At 34.1% G+C, this 24,253-nt stretch overlaps 1 protein-coding gene across 3 annotated transcripts in view; it reads right to left on the bottom strand.

Moving 5' to 3' along the window:
- ABLIM2 (actin binding LIM protein family member 2) overlaps positions 1-24,253 on the bottom strand; it is a 235,014-nt gene that overhangs the window by 104,973 nt on the left and 105,788 nt on the right. For all 3 annotated transcript variants that reach the window (XM_074229842.1, XM_074229840.1, XM_074229841.1), the window contains exons 7-8: positions 18,809-18,896; positions 10,817-10,875 (exon numbers count right to left, since the gene is read on the bottom strand). In XM_074229842.1, coding sequence (XP_074085943.1) covers positions 10,817-10,875; positions 18,809-18,896 — 147 coding nt within the window. The remainder of the gene's footprint in view (positions 1-10,816; positions 10,876-18,808; positions 18,897-24,253) is intronic.

Raw genomic sequence — 24,253 nt, forward strand, 5'->3', positions numbered from 1 at the left:
TGGAATGATATATTGAGAAAATCACCAGTTTCAGTCATCTAAGGTTCCACCTTAAGGCTGAGATATCATTACCAACTTGACTACAAAGTGATCAGAGATTTTTGGCTACAATTCTCAAAGATCATCAACTATAGTGCAGAGAGATTGTATTCCATGTAATGGAAGAGGCTATGACTTTAATGAAATAATGAATTCTTAAAGTTTCTATGTATATGCATAAATGTACAGAGATGTCTCTACAACTAAATAAATACATATGTAGAACACATCTGTGTTCTACACAGATCTGCAAAGATCTGTAATTCAAGTGATAAAGCTACTCTTGCCAATGCACTTCAATCCTTAGTAGAATGTTTTAATAGTTATTGTGAACCAAAAAAGTTGTATCTGATGGCCAGTCTTCTTGAGTCTTTCAGGCTGCTTTCTATGACAGACATCTAATTCACCGTTATGTCCATACCTAAAGCTTACCAACTTGGTAGTCATTTTTAGAACTTGTACTCTGCTGGAATAAGATTTCAAAGGTTTTCTTTCTTAAGAGTTCATGCAGAACAATTGAGGTGAAATCTCTTTCTTTACTCCCCACCTTTTCTACTGTGTAAACCTATGCACTTCAGAATTCTCATGGGATAACTGAAGACATTAGGTCCAAAAAATTGGATAAATGTTGAAAAAACACCAAAGATGTCTTTGAAAGACAAGATTATGTTTCTAGGAGGCCATCTGCAAACACAGGGATCGTGGCACAACTGGCTTCCATAAACACAACTCAGATAAGTCAGTTCTTCTTTGCCAACCTTTATCATTGGTTCTGAATGCCATCAGAGGACTAAAGTCCTTATTATTTTTTTAAAATTTTATTTCAAAGACCATTTGCTTATGGCAGATTTCCACCCTGATACTTCCCCTCCCTCCCTTTATATGCAGCTGATTTGTAAAGGTCATGTAGTGTCTTTTTGGAGAATAAATGTCTAGTTTCCTGCCAGCTGGCATGATTTGAGACTTTTTGCATCCAGAAATCTTTTTTTGATTACATTATAGAATTTGGTTTAAAGCAGTAAAAAGTTGCTTTCCTGATAAGAAAAGCTCACTGGCTGTTCATGATGACTCAACATTTTCCACGAAAGGAAGCATCAAGTTTGAGATAAAGGCTTTTTGTAGATGCATGTCTCCTAAGAGTAACAGGCTCCAAAAATTGTTCCTGGAACTTATAGCAATAGATAATCCTTAAGTGTCTCTTGTATTAAAAGAACAGTTCTACACAGATAACAATAACAACAGCAACAATTATTACTACTACTGCTACTAGCACCACCACCACTACCACCACCATTATCACCATAATCTGTAATTTGGGTTGTATATAAAGAGGTAGAAAGTAATTTATATCTATTATCTCATTTTATCCTTACAACCCTGAAAAATAGGTACTTTATTCTCCCTTTTTTTGCAGATAAGGAAAATGAAGCTGAGAAAAGTTGTTACCCTATCCTACTTCAATTCTTGATACCCTCTTTTTCAATTAGTGAGTCCCTGGCCCTGACAATTAATGATATAAAGTAAAGGCTTAATATATATTCTCTTTGGTTGATCATAAAATAGATTATTTTTCTAATAGAGAAATAAAGAAACACCTAGTATTTTATAAACCCAAAGATTCTAGCAATTGGGAAAGGAGCTCACTCTTTGACAAGGTATTGGAAAAACTAGAAAGTAGAATAGTTCTGTGAACTAAAAAGAAACTAGGCATGGACTACCAGCTCACACCATCTGCTAGGATAAGTTCAAAATGGTTGCATGTTTCAGACATAAAGGATGATATCACAAACAAATTTCAAGAAGCAAGAAAGAAATTACTTCTTAGATCTATGGTTAGGGGAAGAGTTCATAACCAAATATGATATGGAGAGGTTCACAGGAAGTAAAATAAATCATTAGATGAAATAAAATTTTAAAAAATTCACAAACAAAATCAGGACAGTTAAAATTAGAAGAAAAACAAAAATGAAGGGGGTCTTTGCCACAGGTTTCTCTGATAAAGATCTAATTTCTAAAATATACAGGAGACTGAGTCAGTTTTACAAAAATAAAAGCCATTCCCTAATTAATAAATGACCATGGGATATAAATAGGCAGTTTTCAGAGGGAAAAATCAAAACTATCAATAATCATGTGAAAAAATGCTCTAAATTACCAATAATTAGAAGATGATAGAGAAAAGTCAGGAACAAATCTGAGGTCTCCCAAATTCCTCTCTAAATACCTTTAAATAATGCCTCAAAACAAATTCTGGAGTGATAGAGCTTACAAAAGGATGAGGTAAAATAATTTTTCTAGCCCAAAATAACTTAGAAAAGCCATCAGCTGAAAAGGTCAATCACACTGGGATGAAAATGGGGCACACTTTAATTCAGGCTGTCCCAGCACAGATCTTTCCTCAGCAAACTGGCAGCAGAACGTGGAGGTGACCAGCAGAATTGGTGACAACAGTGGTTTCCGGGAGCTCTCAGCCCAGAGGTGGTAAGGGGGTCAGACCATTCATCAGAAAATTACAGGAGTCCCTTTCCTGGCACTGGATACAGGGACTTGTTGAATTACCCATATTTGGATCTGTGTTGCAGTCCTAGCTGGAAATTCCAGGGAAAGGAGGAACATTAGAATACTAGAGCTTGTGGTCACAGGGGAGTGGAAACTCTGGTTTCAGGGCATAAAAGAATGCTTATGGTTATTCTCAGACCACAGCCTAAGTCAAGAGAGTAGTAGACACACATCTCCTTAGATGAATGTGCCTTAAAAGAACTAAAAGTTTACATACATCCTCAGAACTAGCTCTGAAAATAGCTGCACAAAAATCTGCAGTTTGGGATAGTGTCCCCTTCATCACAAGAGTCCAACTTTAATATGAAGTTCAAAGTCAAAAAATGAGTCACCAGTAAAAAAAAGTTTCTAACAAATATAAATTCAAAAGAAGACAACAAAGCAAACTGCTATAATCTAAAGCCTCAAAGAAAAAATGTGAATTGGTCTCTGGCTCAGAAAGAATTTCTGAAAGAGTTCAAAAAGAATTTTGAAAATTAAATAAGAGATATAAAAGACAAATTGGAAAAAGAAATAACAATAATGAAAGAAAATTATATTTAAAAAGAATCAATAGCTTGGTAAAGGAGGTACACAAAAAAACCTGAAGAAAATAAAACTTTTAGAAACAGAATTGGACAAATGAAAAAAAAGATGTACAAAAATTCACTGAAGAAAAAATTACTTCAAAAGGAGAATTGGCTCACTGAAGAAATAACTCCTTCAAAAATAGAGTTAGATAAGTAGAAGCTAAGACAATATTAGACATCAAGAAGCAATAAAACAAAATCAAAAGAATGAATAGGGAAAAAATGTGAAATAGCTCACTGGAAAGACAATTGAGAAGAGATAATTTAAAAATTACTTGACTACCTAAAAGCCAAAATCAAAAAAAAAAAGCCTAGATATCATCTTTCAAGAAATTATCAAGGGAAAATTGCTGTGCTGATAGTCTAGAACTAGAAGGTAAAAATAGAAATCAAAAGAATTACCAATCGCCCTCTGAAAGAGATGTTAAAATGAAAATTCTCAGTAATATTATAGTTAAATTACAGAACTCCCATGGAGAAAATACTGCAAGCAGCCAGAAAGAAACAATTTAAATATCATGGAGTCACAGTCAGGGTAACATAAGACTTAATAGCTTCTACATTAGGGGTTTGGAAGGCTTAGAATATGATATTCTGGAGGCAATACAGAGAAAGGATTACAAACAAGAATCCCTAGTTCAGCAAAACTGAGAATAATCCTTAAGGCGAAAAATGGATATACACCAAAACAGAGGACTTTCAAGCAATCCAGATGAAAAGATCAGGGCTGAATAAAAAATTTGACTTTCCAATATAAGATTCAGAAGAGACATTAAAAAGTCAACAGGAGGGGTGGCTAGTTGCCACAATGGATAGAGCATCAGCCTTGGAGTCAGGAGTACTTGGGTTCAAATCCGACCTCAGACATTTAATAATTACCTAGCTGTGTGGCCTTGGGCAAGCCACTTAACCCCATTGCTTTGAAAAATCTAAAAAAAAGTCAACAGGAAAGAGAAATTATAAGGGATTTACTAGGTTAAACTGTTACTCTTGATATGGGAATATGGTACTTGGAACTCCTAAGAACGTTCTTATTATTAGGGCACTTAGACTAAGTATACATAGACAAGAGTTGAATATGATGGGATGATCTCTAAAAAAATTGAATTAGGGTATAAGAAGAGAAATGCACCAGGAGAAGGGGAAAGGGAGAGGCAGAATGGGGGCAAATTATCTCAAATAAAAGAGGAATGAAAGAACTTTTACACTGGAGGGAAATGGAGGAGGGGGGGGCTTTACTATCATCAGAATTTGCTCAAAGAGGGAATAATTTTTACATTCAGTTGGGTACAGAAATCTTTCTTGCCCTAAAGTAAAGAAGGAGGAAGAAAGGAAGACAGAACAGTATGAACATAGGAGGATACAGTAACTTTTGATAATGGACAGAGTGAAAGAAGAGTGAGAGTGAGATAAACAGAGGGAGAAAAGGATGAAGGAAAATGCAGTTGATAATCATAATTGTGAAAAATTCAGTATCTCTGAGAAAGGCCTCATTCCTCAAACCTATGGAAAATGGAGTTAAATTTATATAAATAAGAATCATTTTTAAATTAGTAGTCAATGGATACCAACATGAAATTTTTAGAGAAAGTAATCAAAACCATCATTAGACGAAAAATTGCTCTAAATCACTGATTACAGAAATACAAATTAAAATAGTTCTGAGGTATCCCCTTCACTTATTATTTGTCTAATATGACAGAAAAGAAAAATGACAAATGTTGGAGGGCATATGAGAAAAGTGAGACATATGCATTGTTGGTGAATTTGTGAACTGGTTTAACCATTCTCTAGAACAATTTGAAACTACACCCAAAGGACTCTAAAACTGTGCATATCCTTTGACCCAGGAAAATAACTACTAGACCTGCATCCCAAAGAGATTTTAAAAAAGGAAAGGGATCTATATGTACAAAAATATTTATAGCAGGTTCTTTAGTGGTGGCAAAGAATTGGAAATTTAGGGGATTTCCATTAATTGGAGCTATGATATGTGATTGTGATATAATACTATTGTGCTAATATAAGAATTGATAAATAGGAGGCTCTCAGAAAAATCTGTAAAGTCTTCCATGAATTGATGCAAAGTGAAGTGAACAGAACCAGGAAAACAGGGAACACAGAAATAGTAATATTATAATCTGGTGAATGACTTAGTTATTTTTAGTAATACAATGATCTAAGATAATTCTGAAGGACCTATGATGAAAAACACCATTTTTCTTCAGAGAAGAATCTGAATGCAGATTGAAGCATACTTTTACTTTTTTTCTTGATTTCCTTGTTTTTGCTTTCTTGGTTTATGTTTACTTTTACATATGACTAATACAGAAATATGTTTTACAAGACCTCACAATATGACTTTGCAATATAACTAAAATAGAAGCTTGTGGTGCCTAACTGTACATATATACTTTATGAAATTGCTTGTTTTCTCAATGAAAGAGGAGGGAAGAAGAGAATTTTAAATTCAAAATTTAAAAAAAAACATGAAAAATTTGTTTTATATGTAATTAAAAAAAGAAATATTAAAATTTAAAAGTCACCAATAATTAGAGAAAAGAAAATTAAAATAACTCTTAGGTACCATCTCATACTCTAGGCAAGTCACTTAAATCTCTCTCAGCCTCAATTTTCTTTTTTTATCCACCAAATGAGACTTGGACTCAATAGTATTTAAGATTCCTTCTAGTCCTAAATCTATGATCCTATTATCAATCTGGCCTAACTGGGTAGCTCTGAACCTGAGTTGTATATAATTCTGAAGTTGTACCTTACTGATTCAACTACTCTACTGAGAGGTCAGTCACAGTCAACTGTGACATGAGCAACTCTAAAATAAAAAGCAATCAAGCTTTCAGGAAACAGCTTGAATTTAGACAAAGGCTTAACTCTGATCTTTGAATTCTTAATTTACTTCTTATTTCCTAAGCTTGAACACTGTCCAAGAGTCATTCATGCCAACCTCTATAATTACTCTTAGCAAAGACCTGGCCTGGATCTAGAATATCTCTCTTCCAATTCTGAATCTTATCCTTCTACTACCTCAAGATGAGATTATCATTCTTCCTCTCCTATCCCCAGCTCACTCTATTTCCACTCTGAGATTTCCTTAATTACTACTGTATGTTAATTTTGATTTGAGAAGCATAGGCCACATTCTAGCATTTAATTATAATATAATCTTTTCAATAACAGCAATGAACAAAAGAGTACCGAGCATCAGAATCCTAATCCTCACTGTCAAACATGGAGAAGACTGGTATCTCTAAACATATGGATAAAGGAAATTCTTAAAAAAAAATTAATTCATGTGTAAAGGTCTATCATTTATAGACCTACACAGATGACAAGGACTGGATCTATTATTTGTAGTCTTCCCAGATGACAAAACTCCCAATGTAAGTTGGCACTTTCTCTATAACTTAAGTCTTAAAGAGGTGTCTAAAGCAATGGAAGGTTAAGAGACTTGGTTAGCATTATATAGCTAGAATGTGACAGAGATGGATCGTGAAATCAGGTGTTTCCTGACTTGAAGACCAGGTTCCAATTCACTTCATCATACTACAACATCATAGTTGCAGTTTGGCACCATTAGAGGCCCGAAAACTCAGTGCTAGAAATGATCTTAAAGATCAACTTGTCTAAACTTTTCCTTTAATAAAAAAGGAAATCAAGACCCATAGAATTTAAGGGATTTGTCCAAGATCACAGAGTTAGGAAGAGGCATAAATCCAGGCCTTCTGCTAAGTTTTCATTATAATTTTGTAGCATTCATTTCCATTATCTTGTTGTTTTTCAGCTTACGTAGTTTTAATATTCATGTATATTTCCCCATATTTAATGTAGTTTTATAACCATGAATATGTATTTGCTCATGAAAAAAACTTTTTCTGCATCTGATGATTATTTGTATAGAATTTTAAAGGTTTTTTTTTAATTTGTTAAATTAAAAGACTCACTAATATTGTTTAGCATGACAGGTTTAAATTATACCATTGTAGTGGTTATTTTAAATGAATTGTTACATAATTTAGTTAAAATTTTATTTAGTAATTTTCATTATATTCATTAGAAAAATTATCTCTAATTATCTGTTTAATGTTGTATTTCTCAGCTATATTAATCTTGATTTATTTCTTCCTTGGAGCTTGGTCTATTAAAATTATCAAGTTTCTGCTGTGTTTGTTTTAGTAATTTATATTTTTACAAATAATCCTACATTTCATTTGAGCTCTATAATTTGTTAACATATTCCTGTGTGTTACTATTACTAATGCGGGGGGCGGGGCTCTTTGACTTCTAATAGGATAGAATTGTTGCATTCAATTTGAGAGAATGGAATTAATTCAGAGTGGGAAAATATCTAATATTAGAACTATCCAAAAATGAAATTGACTCTGTGGCTAAATAATTAATTTCCTTGGACAAAACATATATTAGCAGAAGCTAGAAGGTCACCAGTGGGAGTTGGTGAACTGAAGTAAAGATTCCTGTTTCAAATAGTGAAGAATCCCTTTGAACTTTTTTCAAACTATGAGATTTCAGGATTCTAAAATATTTTGGTTCCTAGATGTTATCATTATCCAAACATATCAATAGTCTTTGTATGCAAGACCAAGGCATCTTCAGATACTCTTTTAGTCATTGAATATTCTCAGACATAGTGAATGTGTTAGGTTGGTTTTGCTGAACTATTTCTTTTTTTCTATATTATAAGACATATTTTACTAGGGAGAAGAGATACATTTGAAATGATGATATTTATCAAAACAAAGGATAACTGTAAAAGAAAGATTAAAATAAAAATAGAAATAAAATCTCTTCTTTAAATATAGGAGTCAGCTCCTTTATAAGTCTTCCCTTAAATCCCTCCAACTTAAAAAGCTCTTTCTTCCTTCAAATTTCTCATAGCCATTTGTCTGTTTTTCCCTGTGACATTTATTGCATTTGGCCTTGTATTGGAGTTGTATTCATGCATATTCTCCTCTAAATTAGTTTGTAAGCTCCTGAATAGCAAGGTCAGGATCTGATTTTTTTAATACCAATAACATTGAGCATAGGGTCTTGAACAAAGCAGGTGCTTAATAAAAGTCTGTTAATGATTGCTAATAGCTTAGCTTCTTCTTTTTTTAAATAACCAGATGTTGTTATGTTTGAACAAATGTGATTTCAATGTGTAGAATATCAGAAACTGAGTAACAGGCAACTGTATTAGATCAGGCTTACTACATTATTTGGCTTCTACAACCACATTACTCAAGAAGTACAGACATCAAGAAAAAAGACCCCAAACTCTCCACAATAAATAAAATGCCCATGTGTTCATAATAGTCTAAGGATTAACTACTAGGTCTACTTATTAAATTCATTAGTATCATAAATTTCTGGATAAAACATGCTTCAGGGGCAAGTATATTTCATGCCAAAATAATATTTGCCCATACTTAGGATCTCCTCAATGAAATATCTTTGTGTAAAATCTTTAACAGGCCCTAATTTCTAAAACTTAAATCCCCTGACTGGTTTTATGGCTTTACCATATTCAGTCTAGACCATTATCTTCTGTCTTATTACATACAAACACATATATATCACATACATGGACATGCATATATATGAAAATTACATATATATATGTAAATTATGTACATAATATCATTCTAGTTAGAAATGATCTTGCTTTCTGCCAACTTAACTTTGAATATGGTCTATCCTATATTATAGCTAATTCATATTTACTATTTGATGTTGCTTACTGCTATTTGGGTTGACCATGTTTACTTTAGTAAATGGTGAGAGCACCATTAAGAAAGGTATCATATCTAAGGACCTAGTTTTGAATTCTGGCTCATTCACCTTGGTGCCATTAAGTAAATCATTTAGACCTTGCTTTACTCATTTGAAAAAGATAGAATTATATTAATTGAAATCTAAGTTCAACTCTAAATCTTTAGGTCCAGTAATGAATCTATATAACTCAAATTTCAAGCACACATTATAGATAGATATTTAATTCATGGTTCTTGAATGAAGGATTGAATGAATAAGTGAATGAATGCATGAATGGATTCTTTACTCTAGGAAAGTCCCCTCCCTGTTCCATTCAAATATACTATTCACTATGAACTCCTTGGTCTTTGTCAAAGTAAATATTCCCTGGCCTGAATCCATGACTTGTTTTACTTTTTAAAAAGTCAAGACTTTTTCTCTCTTTTTCACTTTTTCCCTTAATCTCACAACTGAAAAAAATTCCTTATACCAAATATGCATACACACATATACATATGCACAAATTCTCCATTGCCCAAGTCCAAAAATGTATGTTTAATTCTGTATCTTAAATTTGTCGGTTGTCTGTCAGGGCAGATAAAATGTTTCATCATCAGTCCTCTGGAATTATTGTTGGTCACTGTATTGATCAAAGTTCTTGTGTTTCAAAGCTGTTTGTCTTTTCAGTTATTTGTCTTCATATGTTGTCATTAAATAAACTGTTGTCCTAGTTCTACTCCCTTTGCTCTTCATTAGACCATACAACTTTTCCTAGTTTTAGGAAACTGAATTTTTCATCATTTCTTAAAAGCACAATAATATACTGTAACATGTACCATAATTTTTTGTCATCCACCAACCGAATGGAATCCCACCCTCAATTTCCAATTCTTTTGTATTCTAAATAGATCCGATAGAATATCTTGTATTCTAAAAAGATGATAGAAATATATATTATACATATAATCAATATAGATGTCCCTTTTTTCTTTCCCTGATTTCTTTGAGGTATAGACCTATTTGTGGTATATCTGGTTAAAAGAGTATGTACAGTTTAGGAACTTTTGGGGCAAAATTCCAAAAGTCACTCCAGAATGACTGAAATCGTCCACAACTCTGAAAACAGTATGCTAATGAGCCTGCTTTACCTGGGCTATTCCAACATTATTCATTTTCTGTTTTTTGTGTTCTTTGTCAATCTTTTTGGCAAGTAACTTCAGAGCTATTTTAATTTACATTTCACTAATTATTAGTTATTTAGATAAAAACGTAGTTTATCAAAGATGACTCCCAAAAGCTGTATCTGCTAGTCCTTATAATGCACTGTGATATAGTTTATCTAAGTCTGATGACTTAAACCTTATTGAAGATCATGAGGAATTTTTTATTGTTTTTATCCCTTGTTATCAGTCTGAGATTGATGTTTCTGATGCTGTTTTAAATCTATAATTCTGTCTACAGTTCCTTGCCTTTATTTTTTTATCTAAATTATCTATCTAGTTCCCTATACACCTACAACTGATTTCTTTGCCTCTTCAAAACCTGTTCATTTCTGAAATGTTCAACTCATGTTTCAGCTCTTCTGTGAAAGCTTGCAATAATAATACTATCTTTATTTATGAGTTGAACAATTGGTTACTTTGTCATATGTCTGCGTGGCCTTGATTCCCTACTGGACATTTTTTCTAATTGGAGGTTGGAGATCACATTTTATACAACTTTCATATCCCCTACATGTGGGTCGCATGGTATGAAGGTTTCATAAACAAAAAAAGAATAAATGATGGACATCTTAGATTATGGAGAAGGCAAAATATCAGTAATTAAAATAATCATCAGTAGGAAAGAAATTGGGATGATATTAAGACTTATATTACCTTGTTTTTTTCTTCAGTTTTAGCTGCTTGTCTACAGGCTGGATGCCAGATGGATGTACCTGCAAATGAATTGCTTAGAGTTAATTATTTATTTTCAAAAATATATTTATTTTCAGATCATGAGATCCAGGGCAATGAGGTATAGCAGTGAATAGAGTCCTGGGTCTGGAATCAGGAAGACCTGAATTCAAATCCTGCCTCAAATATTTACTAGCTGTATGACTCTGGACAAGTCACCTAACCCAGTTTGTCTCAGTTTCCTCATCCATAAAATAAGTTGGAGAAGGAAATGGCAAACCATGCTAGTATCTCTTGTCAAGAAAACTCCAAAAGGGATCATGAAGAGTGAGAGACAACTGAAATAAACAACAACATGAGACCTGGGTACAATTCTGACAATTGTTAGCTATGATCAAGTGTGTGGTTTGGTATAAAATAGGAATTTGGAGTTCTGCATTCTAATTTTTGCTCTGCCACAGAGAGTGTTTCATTTTAAACAAAGAATTTCCCCTCTACAATCTTCAGTTTATCTGTAAAAATTATTTCGGTAGTGAAGTTGATTCGGATGATCTCTTCCAGTTTGAAATTCTATGAGAATCTTATGACTAGGGATTCACAAGAGTATTGTGGAATGTATGAAGGTCATATGTAAATAGGGTCTCAGGTAGGTAAATCTGAATATCTTCCTTATTTTAAAAATTAAGCCACAAGAGCCAGCGTGTAGTTCTCTAAAGTCAGGTTGCAAGATTGTCAACCCTCTGGGCAGCTTTGCAAGACAAGGTACTAAGCCGCTTTGTTTTTTTAATGAGATTTTCAGGTTGATGGATTAGGACCATAAGAAAGAGACTGAGTGTAACAATTCTTGTTCTCTTTAAATAATTTATTGGCAAAATTAAGCCATTGCTTCTCTCCACTCCAATTATATGCTAATTTATAAAGTTAACAAGTTCTCAGTTTGAATCTCCTCACTGCCATAAACCAGTTAAGAACTGTTGGAACCCAAACAAGAGTTTATGTAATAATCATAGGTCACAGTTATAGACTGCTCTCCAGCTACAAAATAGTTTCTACTTTATCTCAATTGATCATAGATTTAGAGGTGGAAGGACTCCAGAATCACCTAGTCATTTTCTCATTTTACTAATGAGAAAACTGAGTCCCCAGAGAAGGGAAGTGGTTTACCCCATAAACAGTAAATATCAGAAGGAGAACTGGAATTCAGGTCCTGTAAAACCCTAAATCTAATAGTACCATCTAGTCTTTCAGCTCAAAAAGGTACATAGATTGTTCTGATCTAGAAGAGTCCTTGAAATGGGAAATTAAAATTCAATAAACAAACCATAGAATATAGAATCTTTGAACATGAAATGATCTTAGAACATTGTGTAAATCAGAACACTCAACTCAATGAGGGAAAGATACAATCATGTTGAAGGTATAAGTCTTAAGTTATAAAAAAAATCCTAGTTTTCTTGACTCCTACTCCTATAACTTTTTCTTTCTGTGAAACTAACAGTAAAAGTTGCTAAGGATGAGTGAAAAGACGATCTTGATGCATTTGCCAATAGAATATCTTTTTCACAAAAAAAAGTCAAGGTCAATTATCATTTGTTCCCAATATACAAGATGTTTATCTGGAGTGCAAAGCAAGTCAGCCCATTCTTAGAAGCCTAAAAAAGTTTACAAATTTCTAGTAAATAATACAATCAATATGTGCCACAATAAAAATGTGGAAAATGGTTTGAAATCTGCTTTATTTATTAGTAAACTGATGAATACTATTGCTCTACCCCACAGAAAAAAAAAAGGGCATAGAAGCATTAGGATTGCTTTCTAAGGCATCTAACTGAGTAACTAAGCAACTTGCCATGGCAATTGTCTAATTATTTCCTATGTCTAGAGCAATGGAGTTCCTCCCTCCTTTAACCTTTAGCACCAAAATCACGGAGAAACGCCTATAAGGTATTCAATATGAAAAACTCTTATTCTGTCTGATCCATGAAAATGGTACGGGATTAAGGCATTTTAACTGTAAGGAATGCCATCTATTTTGTAATTTTTACAAGTGCTTGTATTATTAGATCCTCATAACAACTCTAGAAGGGCAGTCATACACTATTATACTGATTATGAGGAGAAGAAATTGAAAATCATAAAAATGAAGTGATATGCCCATAATCACATAACTGATAACAGTCAGAGACAGATCTAGTCTCCCAGTGCAGTGTTCTATGCTATTTGTGGTAATGAATCTTAGTTAACAACAACAATAATAATAACAATATAAATACTTCTAATTAGCATAACAATTAGTTTTGTTGATTAAGTAAGAGGTAGGTACATGGCACTCTGGATATAACATTGGAGGAGGATTCAGAAGACCTGAGTTTAAATTCTGCCAATGGGACAGGCTGTTGTCACCCTTGGAAGTTAATCAACAGCTACTTGACTCAGTTTCCTCAACTGTAAAATGGAGAAAATAACAGCAGATATCTTTCAGGGTTGTTGTGGGATTCGAATGATATAATATTTGGAAAGTGCTTATCCAGTGCCTGGTACAGAGAAGACAATAGATGTTTTGTTTTGTTTTTTTCCTTCATTTTTCAAGGTTCTATCTCACAGATTACTAATCTTATATGGAATATAACTGTGTTAGGAAAGTAATAATTATACATTATAATGGATTTGTTGTTACTATTTTTAGATTGACATACAGAGATAACAAGTCAAATAGTTACCTAAGGTCATAAAATCTTAAAATGTTTGATTTGGAAATGACCTTAGGAAAAATATGAGACCCTGAAAGAATTTTAGCCACATGTCTGGCCACATGGGGAAATCAGACACAGAACATTGAACTTGCAGTCAGAAAGACTCATTTTTCTGAGTTCAAATCTGGCCTCAGACATTTACCAGCTGTGTGACCCTTGGCAAATCACTTCACTCTGTTTGCTTCTGTTTCCTCAGCTGTAAAATGAGATGGAGATGGAAAGGACAAAGCACTTCAATGTTTCTGCCAAGAAACAAAGGTTTATCTTTTTCACATCAATTCTTCTGATAGCTTCTGCAAATCATGGAATATCCAAAGAATTTAAGTTGTAGATCCCCCAAAGGACAACAGAGAAAAAAATATATGGTGGGTTTGAGTGGGCTGCTACGTATAGTACAAGAAAAATTGTATTCTAGTGATGACTGGAAAGATCTAAAATATTTATAAAACTGAAAAAGAAAACTAGCTAGTCATGGAATAACAAAGCAAAAGATAAGAAACAGACACCCCATGTACTCAAAGGATTTCATATAAGGTTCAGAGAAATATGTAAAGTCCTCCAGCACTTTTGGGAGACATGAGGAGTATGCATAGGAGGATCTAGATACTACCACAAGATTAAAAGATGGACATGCAAAGGATATACAAAGGCAATTTACAGATGAGGAAATCAAAGTGGTCCATAGTCATATGAAAAATTGCTCTAAATCATTTCTTATTAGAGAAATGCAAATTAAAGCATCTCTGAGATACCACCTCACACCTCTCAGACTGGTCAATATGACCAGAAAGGACAATGATCATTGTTGAAGGGATGTGGGAAATCTGGGACACTAATACATTGTTGGTGGTGCTGTGAACTCATCCAACCTTTCTGGAAAGCAATTTGAAACTACACCCAAAGAGCAACAAAAATGTGCATACCCTTTGATCCAGCAATACCACTACTGGGTCTATACCCTGAAGAGATGATGAAAAAGGGTAAAAGAATCATTTTTTTAAATAAAGATTTTATTTTGAGTTCTACAATTTTCCCCCTAATCTTGCTTCCCTCCCCTCACCCCCACAGAAGGCAGTCTGTTAGTCTTTACATTGTTTCCATGGTATTCACTGATCTAAGTTGAATGTGATGAGACAGAAATCATATCCTTAAGGAAGAAAAATAAAGTATAAGAGATAGCAAAATTATATAATAAGATAACGGTTTTTATCCTAAGTTAAAGGTAATAGTCTTTAGTCTTTGTTCAAACTCCACAGTTCTTTCTCTGGATACAGATGGTATTCTCCATTGCAGAAAGCCCCAAATTGTCCCTGGTTGTTGCACTGATGGAATGAGCAAGTCCATCAAGGTTCACCATCACCCCATGTTGCTATTAGAATGAAAAATATCACTTGTACAAAAATATTCATAGCAGTCCTATTTGTGGTGGCAAAGAATTGGGAATTAAGTGACTATCCTTCAATTGGGGAATGGCTTAACAAACAGTGGTATATGTATGAGATAACTATTGGAGTTCTAGGATATAGATATAGGATATAAGCCATTTAACTGAATGAATCAAGGCTGCTGTGACATTGCTGAGCGAGATGAGCAGAACCAGAAAAACACTGTACACCCTAAGAGCAACATGGGGGCGATGATCAACCTTGATGGATTTGCTCATTCCATCAGAGCAACAATCAGGGACAATTTGGGGCTTTCTGCGATGGAGAATACCATCTGTATCCAGAGAAAGAGTTGGGGAGTTTGAATTACCTTTAATTTAGAAAAAAACATTATCTTATTATGTAATCTTGCTATCTCTTATACTTTATTTTTCTTCCTTAAGGATATGATTTCTCTCTCATCACATTCAACTTATATCAATGCATACCATGGAAATAATGTAAAGACCAAGATTGTCTTCTGTAGGGTATGGGGGGAACGAAGCAAGATTAGGGGAAAAAATTATAAACTCAAAATAAATAAAATCTTTCAAAAAAAAAGATAGGGATGGCTAGGTGGTGCAGTGGACAGAGTACTGGCCCTGGAGTCAGGAGGACCTGAGTTCAAATTCGGTCTCAGATACTTAATAATTACCTAGTTGTGTGGCCTTTGGTAAGCCACTTAACCCCACTGCTTTGCAAAAACCTTAAAAAAAAGAAAAAAAAAAGATGGACATGAGTTCTGACATTGGAACCATATTAAAAAAAAATAGCTCCATCAAAGGTGACAGGTCAATGAAGGAGATATTTATGAGTAAGTGCCAGATAAATTACAAATGATATAATGTAGCCTGGAGCTGTTTGGGTATAGGGTGTCCTACAGACAAACCTTAGAAGCAAAGGATGTTAGAACTAGAATAGATGATCAGTGTTTTTATATAAGACACAATGTTAGACCAGGAAGTGATCAAAGAATATAGAACTCAAAGGACTTTCTAGTCCAATGCTTTCCTTTTAAAAATGAAGGGAAAATGTGGTCAAAAATAGTAATTGGACTTATTTGAAGTTACACAATTGGTGACAGAATTGGAATTAGAGGTTAGTTCCCTTGACTCAGTTCAGTTATCTATATCATGTTAAATGTTTTTGCCCCTTTAAACTTAACTCTGTTCATGTGCAATGTCACGGCAGAGCTTGACTCCCATCCTGTAGGCTCTTGTTTTCCATGAGTAAGTTACTGTCTTTAAAAGAGTACTGGAAAGAGTCAAGAATGAGTGTTGATCGGAAGTTGGGAAGGGGGAGGGTGGTGGGGAGAGATGGAAGAGATCTGGACTATCTGGATAATTTCATACCCTTAGGAAAAGGACCTTGTTTTAGGGGATCAATGAGATCAGTCAAAATAGCTCCTTTCACCAAGTATTTATAACAATGAATATGGGGCTGGTTTTTGTCTGATGAAAGGAGCAGTGGAAAATATTTGAGGCTGTTTAGATTGCTAATATTTATTTGGCTGTAACTGGTACCAGAAAAATAGGGTTGTGCTTTAAAAATAAAAACAATTGAGATAATAAATCAATTATATTTTGGATCCAATCAGAGACTTCAAAAGAAAAATATTTATAAATGAGGGGATATTAATTTGGAAGCTGTATTTGAAAGGGGATTTGAGTTTCATCTTTCCAACTAGCCCTAACTAATTGACTTAGAATCACCTTAACAACAGATCCATCTGTTTGACCAGAGTGTTAAGTAAATAAAGATAATAATCATAGACTATTTGAGAAAGGAAAAACTGGGAAAGACCTTAGAAAATCTAGTACAAAGCCTTTAATTTTCTAGTTGAGAAATCAAAGGCCCCCAAATGTGGCATTACTTGCCCAAGATCACATGGTAAATCAGTGATAAGAATGAAACTAGGATCAAGACCTACTGATTCCTAACCTGGTTTTCTTTTTATTATACTGTGAAAAGAGAAAAGGTGGAAAAATAGGACAAACTCAGCAAAGATCAGTTAAGCATATAGTAATAGAGGGAATTTTAGACATTTCAAGCAAAACATAATATATGAGCCTTGGAAGAATGGCCCTGATGCATATTAATTTAGTAGTTATTAAGTGAGCATATTAAAAAGATCTATAAATGATTGAAACAGAAGGATAAGAGCGATGAATGTTTATATTAAGACTTACTCTCCACCCCAAATTTATTGTGTTACAATCTATATTGTACAATCTATATACAATCTCTCAACAAAGAGAAGTGCTAGAGATCCCCATTAATATTAAAAAAAAACTTTGTTCCTGACTTTGAATGTCCACTATATCTAAAGTATTAGTAGAATTTGGGGAATGAAGACATAGGTTTGGACCATAATTTTAATATTTATTAGTTGAGGGACCATGGACAGATTAGTTTACCTTTTGGAAAACAGCTTCATTTCCAAAATAAGGGCAAAAATACTTGAATTAACTGCCCTGCTGGAGGTGTTGGGAGGAAAATTCTTTGCAAATCTTTTTTTTTTTTTTTGGCAAGGCAAATGGGGTTAAGTGGCTTGCCCAAGGCCACACAGCTAGGTATTTATTAAGTGTCTGAGGTCAGACTTGAACTCAGGTACTCCTGACTCCAGGGCCGGTGCTCTATCCACTGCACCACCTAGCCGTCCCTGCAAATATTTAAAAAAAAACTAAAATAAAAGGATCTAATTCCTTTAATATTAATATTAATTCCCGAAGTTTTTTATTCTGTTTTGATTTTTCTTCATTCATTATTAACATTTTTTCCTTTCATTTTCAACCAGAAAAAGGTGCCCCAGGCTTAGGAAAGCAGGTAACAGTCATTATTTGTATTACAAATCTTGAATCCCTAAATCAGAGTATTTCCTATCTAAAGATTCTTCTATAAAACTGATGTAATAGCAAGAAATGGATCGATTTTGATATGAAATTTTGCAATCTATAACTAACATGAGGTACACAGAATAGAGAATTAGAAAAGATACGTAGGAAGTAAAAAGGGAAGAACTCCCTTACAATTAAATTTGTCTAGAAACAATATAAGTTATCTTGGAAAGTGACTTCCCATTACTAAAAGTGTTCTAGAAGCAGCTATGTGAATAGCTATTTGAACTGTAATCTTTCTGAGAGTTCATCTATTAGTGAGGGATTTGAAAAAAAAGTTTCCTTTGAAAAATCCCATGATTTGGGGCAGCTAGGTGGCTCAGTGGATAGAGCACCAGTTCTGGAGTCAGGAGGACCTGAGTTCAATTCTGGCTCAGACACTTAATAATTGCCTAGCAGTGTGACCTTGGGCAAGTCACTTAATCCTATGACTTAACCCTACTGACTTAAATAAATTTAAAAAAAAAGAAAAAAGAAAAGAAAAAAGAAAGAAAAGGACATGTTGATTCATTACTGGATGGCTTCACTCATCAGCCATAGGACTTCACCTTTCCCTGGCCACCAGTCTACTAACTCTCCAATTAGAATGTAATCCCCTTGAGGGCAAAGCCTTTTTTTCACTTTTGAGTCTATATCCTCAGAACTTCACAGTGCTTAGCATATAATAAAGCTTCTTTATTCATCTGTTCATTCATTCATTCATTTACTCATTCTGTAAAATAGACCTGATGATTTCTAGAACCTCTGAAGGCAACAAATCCTATGATTCTATAATACAGGTTAATTAACCAGATCTTTAAACTAAAATTATTTAAGTTTAAATTTTTGTATTTCCCTGAACTTGTGACCAATTCTAGATGCCCTGTGCCTCTTGGATCTCTCAAATTTTTTTTCTTTTACCTTGAAGATACATTTCCTCGCCTTCTGCAAACATCTGGCTGCATCTGACACATAATGCACAAGAGGGATGATAGTGTTTTTCTCCTGCCTGTTAAAAAAGAAAAAGAAAGAAAGGAATTATAGGTCTTCTACTCAAGTTAAAATATGTCTAATACTGGAAATATTATACATGCTGCAATAGCATGCTTTTGACAAGGAATCCAAAGGAATTGCTTGTGAGCACTTAGACAGCTTTGGACTCAGTTTCTTTATCTATAAAATCGGTCTCAATTGATTCCCAAGGTCCCTTTCTAATACCAAATCCATTTCCATATCAGAAAAAGTATGGTGGCATTTTATGTCAGGAGACCCTGTGCTACTGATTAGATACATAGCCTTGAGATAAATATGACTCTGGGTTCAAATCCAGACACTGCCATTTATGTATCACCTTAGGGAAATCATTTAAATTTTTTGACCTCTAGCAACCTCATCCAAAAAAAATGAAGATTTTGTGACCTTGGTTCCATCTTAGATTCTTCATTCTTTCCCATTCTCACACCCCAATCCAATCAGTTGACAAGTTTTGTTACTTCTACTTCTACAATATTTCTTGTGTCTATCTCTTCTCTAATAAGACCAGTCCTAGTCCAGGATCTAATCACTTCCCTCCTACCCAGACTACTGCAAGAGCCTCCTAATTGGTCTTCTTGACTCAACTCTCTCACCATCTTTCAAAGGAATAGTTCTGACCATGTCACTTGATCAAAAAATTCCAAAGGCTCCCTATTATATCTTGGATCAAAAATAAGTCCCTCTATTTTGGCATTTAAAATTTTTTACAACATGACTGGCCCCAATACAGGGTGTCCCAAAAGTTATTAAAGGCATTCTAAATCTATTAGAAATTATTCCCCTCCAAGTATTCTACAGACCAGCAAAACTGGTCTTACTCTTTCCCATAGAGGAAGGTTCTGATTTTGTGCCTTTGCATGGCTATCCCTTGGAATGCAGTTTGATAGCTAGTTGGAGGACTGAATGGAGTGGAGAGAGATTTGAGGCATTGAAACAAAATAGAAGACTATTTCCATAGTCTAGACAAGAAGTGATAATGGTCTGAACTATATCTTAGCTATGTGAGTGGAGAAGAAAGAATATATGTGAAAGAAAGAAGGACCTGAGTTCAAATCTGATATCATACACTTAATAATTACTTAACTGTGTGACCTTAGACAAGTCATTTAACACCACTGTCCTGCAAAAAACAAACAAAAAAAACCCCTAAGAAATTATGGAGATAGAAATGATGAGATATGATAACTGATTGGATATTTGAGGTTGAGGCAGAGTGAAGTGTCAAGGATAAAACTGAGGATATAAATATAGATGACTAGAAGGAAAGAAGTGCCCTGAGTAACTGGGAACTTTGGAAGAGAGGTAGATTTTTGGGAAAATAATGGTCTCTGTTTGGGGTATATGAGATATTAAAAGTACAAAAGATAAAATTTCTGGGTAATTAACAATTTCATTAATTATGTATAATAGATAGCCAATAAAAGGGTTATTTGCCTGTCTCTCTTAAACCAAAGACCCCCAATGGAACCCACTCATTGCCTATATGTCCTTGGAAGAGGGTGGAAATCAACATTAACAAGTAATGAGGGGCAGCTAAGTGGTGCAGTGGATAAAGCACTGGCCTTGGAGTCAGGAGTACCTGGGTTCAAATCTGGTCTCAGACACTTAATAATTACCTAGCTGTGTGGCCTTGGGCAAGCCACTTTAACCCCATTTGCCTTGCAAAAACCTAAAACAAAAAAAACCCCAAAAAACCCCCCAAAAAACAAGTAATGAAAGAATGAATATCATAATGAGAGATAGGCTTATTCTAAGGAGGAACTGGGGCTATGATGCCAATTACTCAGTCTTGAGTAAAGAGACTTATTTTTGCCCAGTCCACTCCTATATAAAGCAATATAGACAAAAAGGGGACCCATTTCCCCTCAATCCTGTTTGAGTAAAACACAATGGACCAGAATTCACCAAAACTAAAATTTCTTTACTTTTTGATTAGATTTTTTGCACCAGTTGGGTGCATCTTGCCTAATAAGATTCCATTTTATCATTAGCCTTGTCCTTTAAAGGTTGGCTGGATAACCTATAGGGGCTGATTTTTGAATGAGGAAATAGGAAGCAGGAAAAAACCTTAGTCCCAATTCAGTAACTGGTTATTAGCATGAGACAAATAATCATTTCTCTTAACATTTAGTTGAATACCGTGGCTAGCACAAAGTAGGCAATTATTTTATACCTGTTGATTGATTGAAGGAGTTAGATTAATCCTTTTTTAGATTTAACCTATGATTTATGGTCCTGCCTGAATTATTATGATTCTGTGAAATGACAAAGTTCTTAGAAGGTGAGGGGCAAGTCTATATATTGATCTAATTTTACTGAATCACAGAGAAAGGGAGCTAAACAGGACTGTCAGTTATTCAGAATTTTAATTCTACTCTTTTCCCCCAGGCATGAACTTGAAGTATGATCTGGGAACTCACAAACTAGTCTCAGGCTTTTTCTGGCTTAGAAGCTAAGCTTAAAGTCACTCTCTAGGATTTTAAGTTACAAGGAAGTAGCTACTTGCATGGATAGAGAATTTTCCATGCCAAGAGTTTCCCACATTTTATAAGTTCCCACAATTTTCAATGAGATTTCAGATGAAGACCAAGGATAAAAAGGATTTTATTTTAGGAATGTAGTCAATATTCAGATCAATATAGCAAGTGTAGGTGCCAGGGCAGACCTAGTTCTGACTCCATTCCCAATGATCTTTTCATTCTACCAAATAATCTATAATATAACCATAATGTTAAACATCTCTCTTTCATGTGACTTGTCAATAAAGTAAATATCCTCATTCCTGTTATCAAGGCTACATGAATACTCCAATGATTTGTGATTCTGTCACTGTGGTCAGCTCTTAGGGTGTAACTCCTTTGAATTCACTGATATCTAATTATTAGCTAAATCTTACATAGAACATAATAATGAAATTAATAAAAATAATAAAAATTAAGTAACTTGCCAAGGATGACAGTTAGTAAATAAGTATCAGAAGTAGAATTTGTTTGAAGTTCCACACTCTATTGATCATGTCATCCTGCCTCTCTATATTGTTTAAATTACAAGTACTATTAAGATGCTAAGTGATGATCTAGTGGCTATAATAAACTATAAAGAAGTAATACTTTGTGTCAGTCCTCTAACAATACTATCAAATAGTCATTGCATATTCATCAGTTAGTAATAAGTGGATGTGTTTCACATCATAAAATATTCTTATCTCATATAAATAATTAAACAAATTCTCTTGCTAGGCATTATATGTGACCTGGACCAAAACAATAATGCTTTTATCTCTTATTTTGAGGAGTCTTAAAATGGACTGCTTCCACTACATCTCTATCTTTTGAAGTTCTTTTTTCTTTCAAGGTTCAACTTGAGTGCCTTCTCCTTTACGAACACTTCCTGAACCAACTCAGGAAAAAGGGCTTTGTGTGGCCAATTTATTTATTTGTAAAAGTATTTTATTTTTTCCCAATTACATGAAAAAAGAGCTTTTACCATTCATTTTCATAAGTTTTTGAGTTCCAAATTTTTTTCTCCTTTTTTCCTCCCTTTTTTCTCTCATCCCTTCCCCATGATGGCAAGCAATCTGATATAGGTTATACATCTGCAATCATGGAAGCATTTTTCCACATTAATCATTCTGTGTATAAGTCAAGTATAAGAAGAATTATTTCAATTCTACATTTTACTCAGAACATTTACTGCATACATATAGGACGGTGAGAGTCAGAAATATTGATAAATATCCATATTTCCCAAAAATTACAAGCTAAATATATCAAGTAAAATTGACATGATGCAATTTGAGAACCAAACCTTAATAAATTTAGTTGAGAGTTGAAACTTGGGGGGGGGGGCGATATATAATGGTGTTGCTCTAAACCTACATTTCAGTCCCTCTCTCCAATCTTTCCACATACTAGGGAATTTCAAATTATTTTCAGACTGAAAAATGAAATCACAAGAAAGACTACTAACTTACTGTGTGGTCTTAGACAAGTAACTTCTCTTCTGAGCTTTAGTTTTTTCACCTGTAACCTGAGAGCATTGGAACAGATAATCTCAAATATTCCTTCTAGTTTTAAATGACAGCAATTCTGTGAATTGTCATAGACTGCACATCTATAGCTCTCTGAATGATTAGAAGCAAAGGGAAGCCTAAAATATAAGGGAACATATAAATTTTTTTTTGAGAAGGTAGGATGAAGCAGGGGGTGGGTTTTGGAACAAAATGTTTCTTCTGTGACAAGGATTTCTATTGTTCTGTTACTTTAAGTCCCTTTCTTCAACCCACTGAACCCATCAAAAATAGGCATTTCTCTTTTTCTTAGTCCACAGATGATTCTAACCAGCTGTGGTATTTCATGAATTGTCTGTGACTTAACAACATTCTTGACTAGTACATTGAGACATTTTGGACAGATATTGGTCATTTTCTTGACTTTCTCCTTTAACCTCTTCCAGATACTTTCATTTGGTTAGCTTGTCCTTCAGTGAAGGGATATTCCTTCTTCACCAGGGGAAGAAGATCTTTAGTGATTCCTGTCTCTAAAGAAGGAAACCCAATTTCCAATGTGTGGCAGCCAAAGGCAAAGTTATTTGCCTGCCCCTATCCTCCCCCTAAGGTTCTGCAGTGTTTTTAGTTGAAATGCAGGCAGTGTCCAACAGTTCTTGTACTAAAATTTGGTGGTAAGATTGCCAAGTCAACACAATCTTTTTTAGACTTCTGTTTAACAGCCTTTCAAAGTCATCTCTCTTAACACTTGTGGACTGAAAGCCTTCAATAGAAGAACAAAGTAATTTTTCCCACCAAAAGTTAGGCATCCCCATGACAAGGATTTGTCTTGTGCAATATAATCTTCCAATTCCCTCATCTGTTCACCAAGGAAAGCAACACTTACATCATAATACTCTTCAGTAGTCAGCTCAAATATACCTTTTATAGGAAATCTTTTTGGATTCCCTCTGCTATCAGGTCCTTCCTATTAAAAAATATTATAGTTAACCCTTTCACATCACAGGGATAAGGGGCACAAATCTCTGCAAACTGGAAAATTTATGCAAAAATTTTTGACTCTCCTTTCACACCTGAGAAGTGTGGATTATTAAAATAAATTATAATAATTATTATTATAAATGATAAAAATACACATACAATATTATGCATATATTTATGTATTTCTGTGCATGAAATTTTATATTTTCCTTCTGTGTAATCTGCCAGCCTCATGTCTGAGGCTTCTACAAAAGTCCCCCAAATTCCCATTTAATTCCTTATGCTGACTGTAATATATTGAAACCATGTCAGGGAAAGTTGCAATGTGGAAGGGATAACTATAT

Source organism: Macrotis lagotis, chromosome 3 (genome assembly GCF_037893015.1).
Source record: "Macrotis lagotis isolate mMagLag1 chromosome 3, bilby.v1.9.chrom.fasta, whole genome shotgun sequence".
Classification (NCBI taxonomy): domain Eukaryota; kingdom Metazoa; phylum Chordata; class Mammalia; order Peramelemorphia; family Peramelidae; genus Macrotis; species Macrotis lagotis.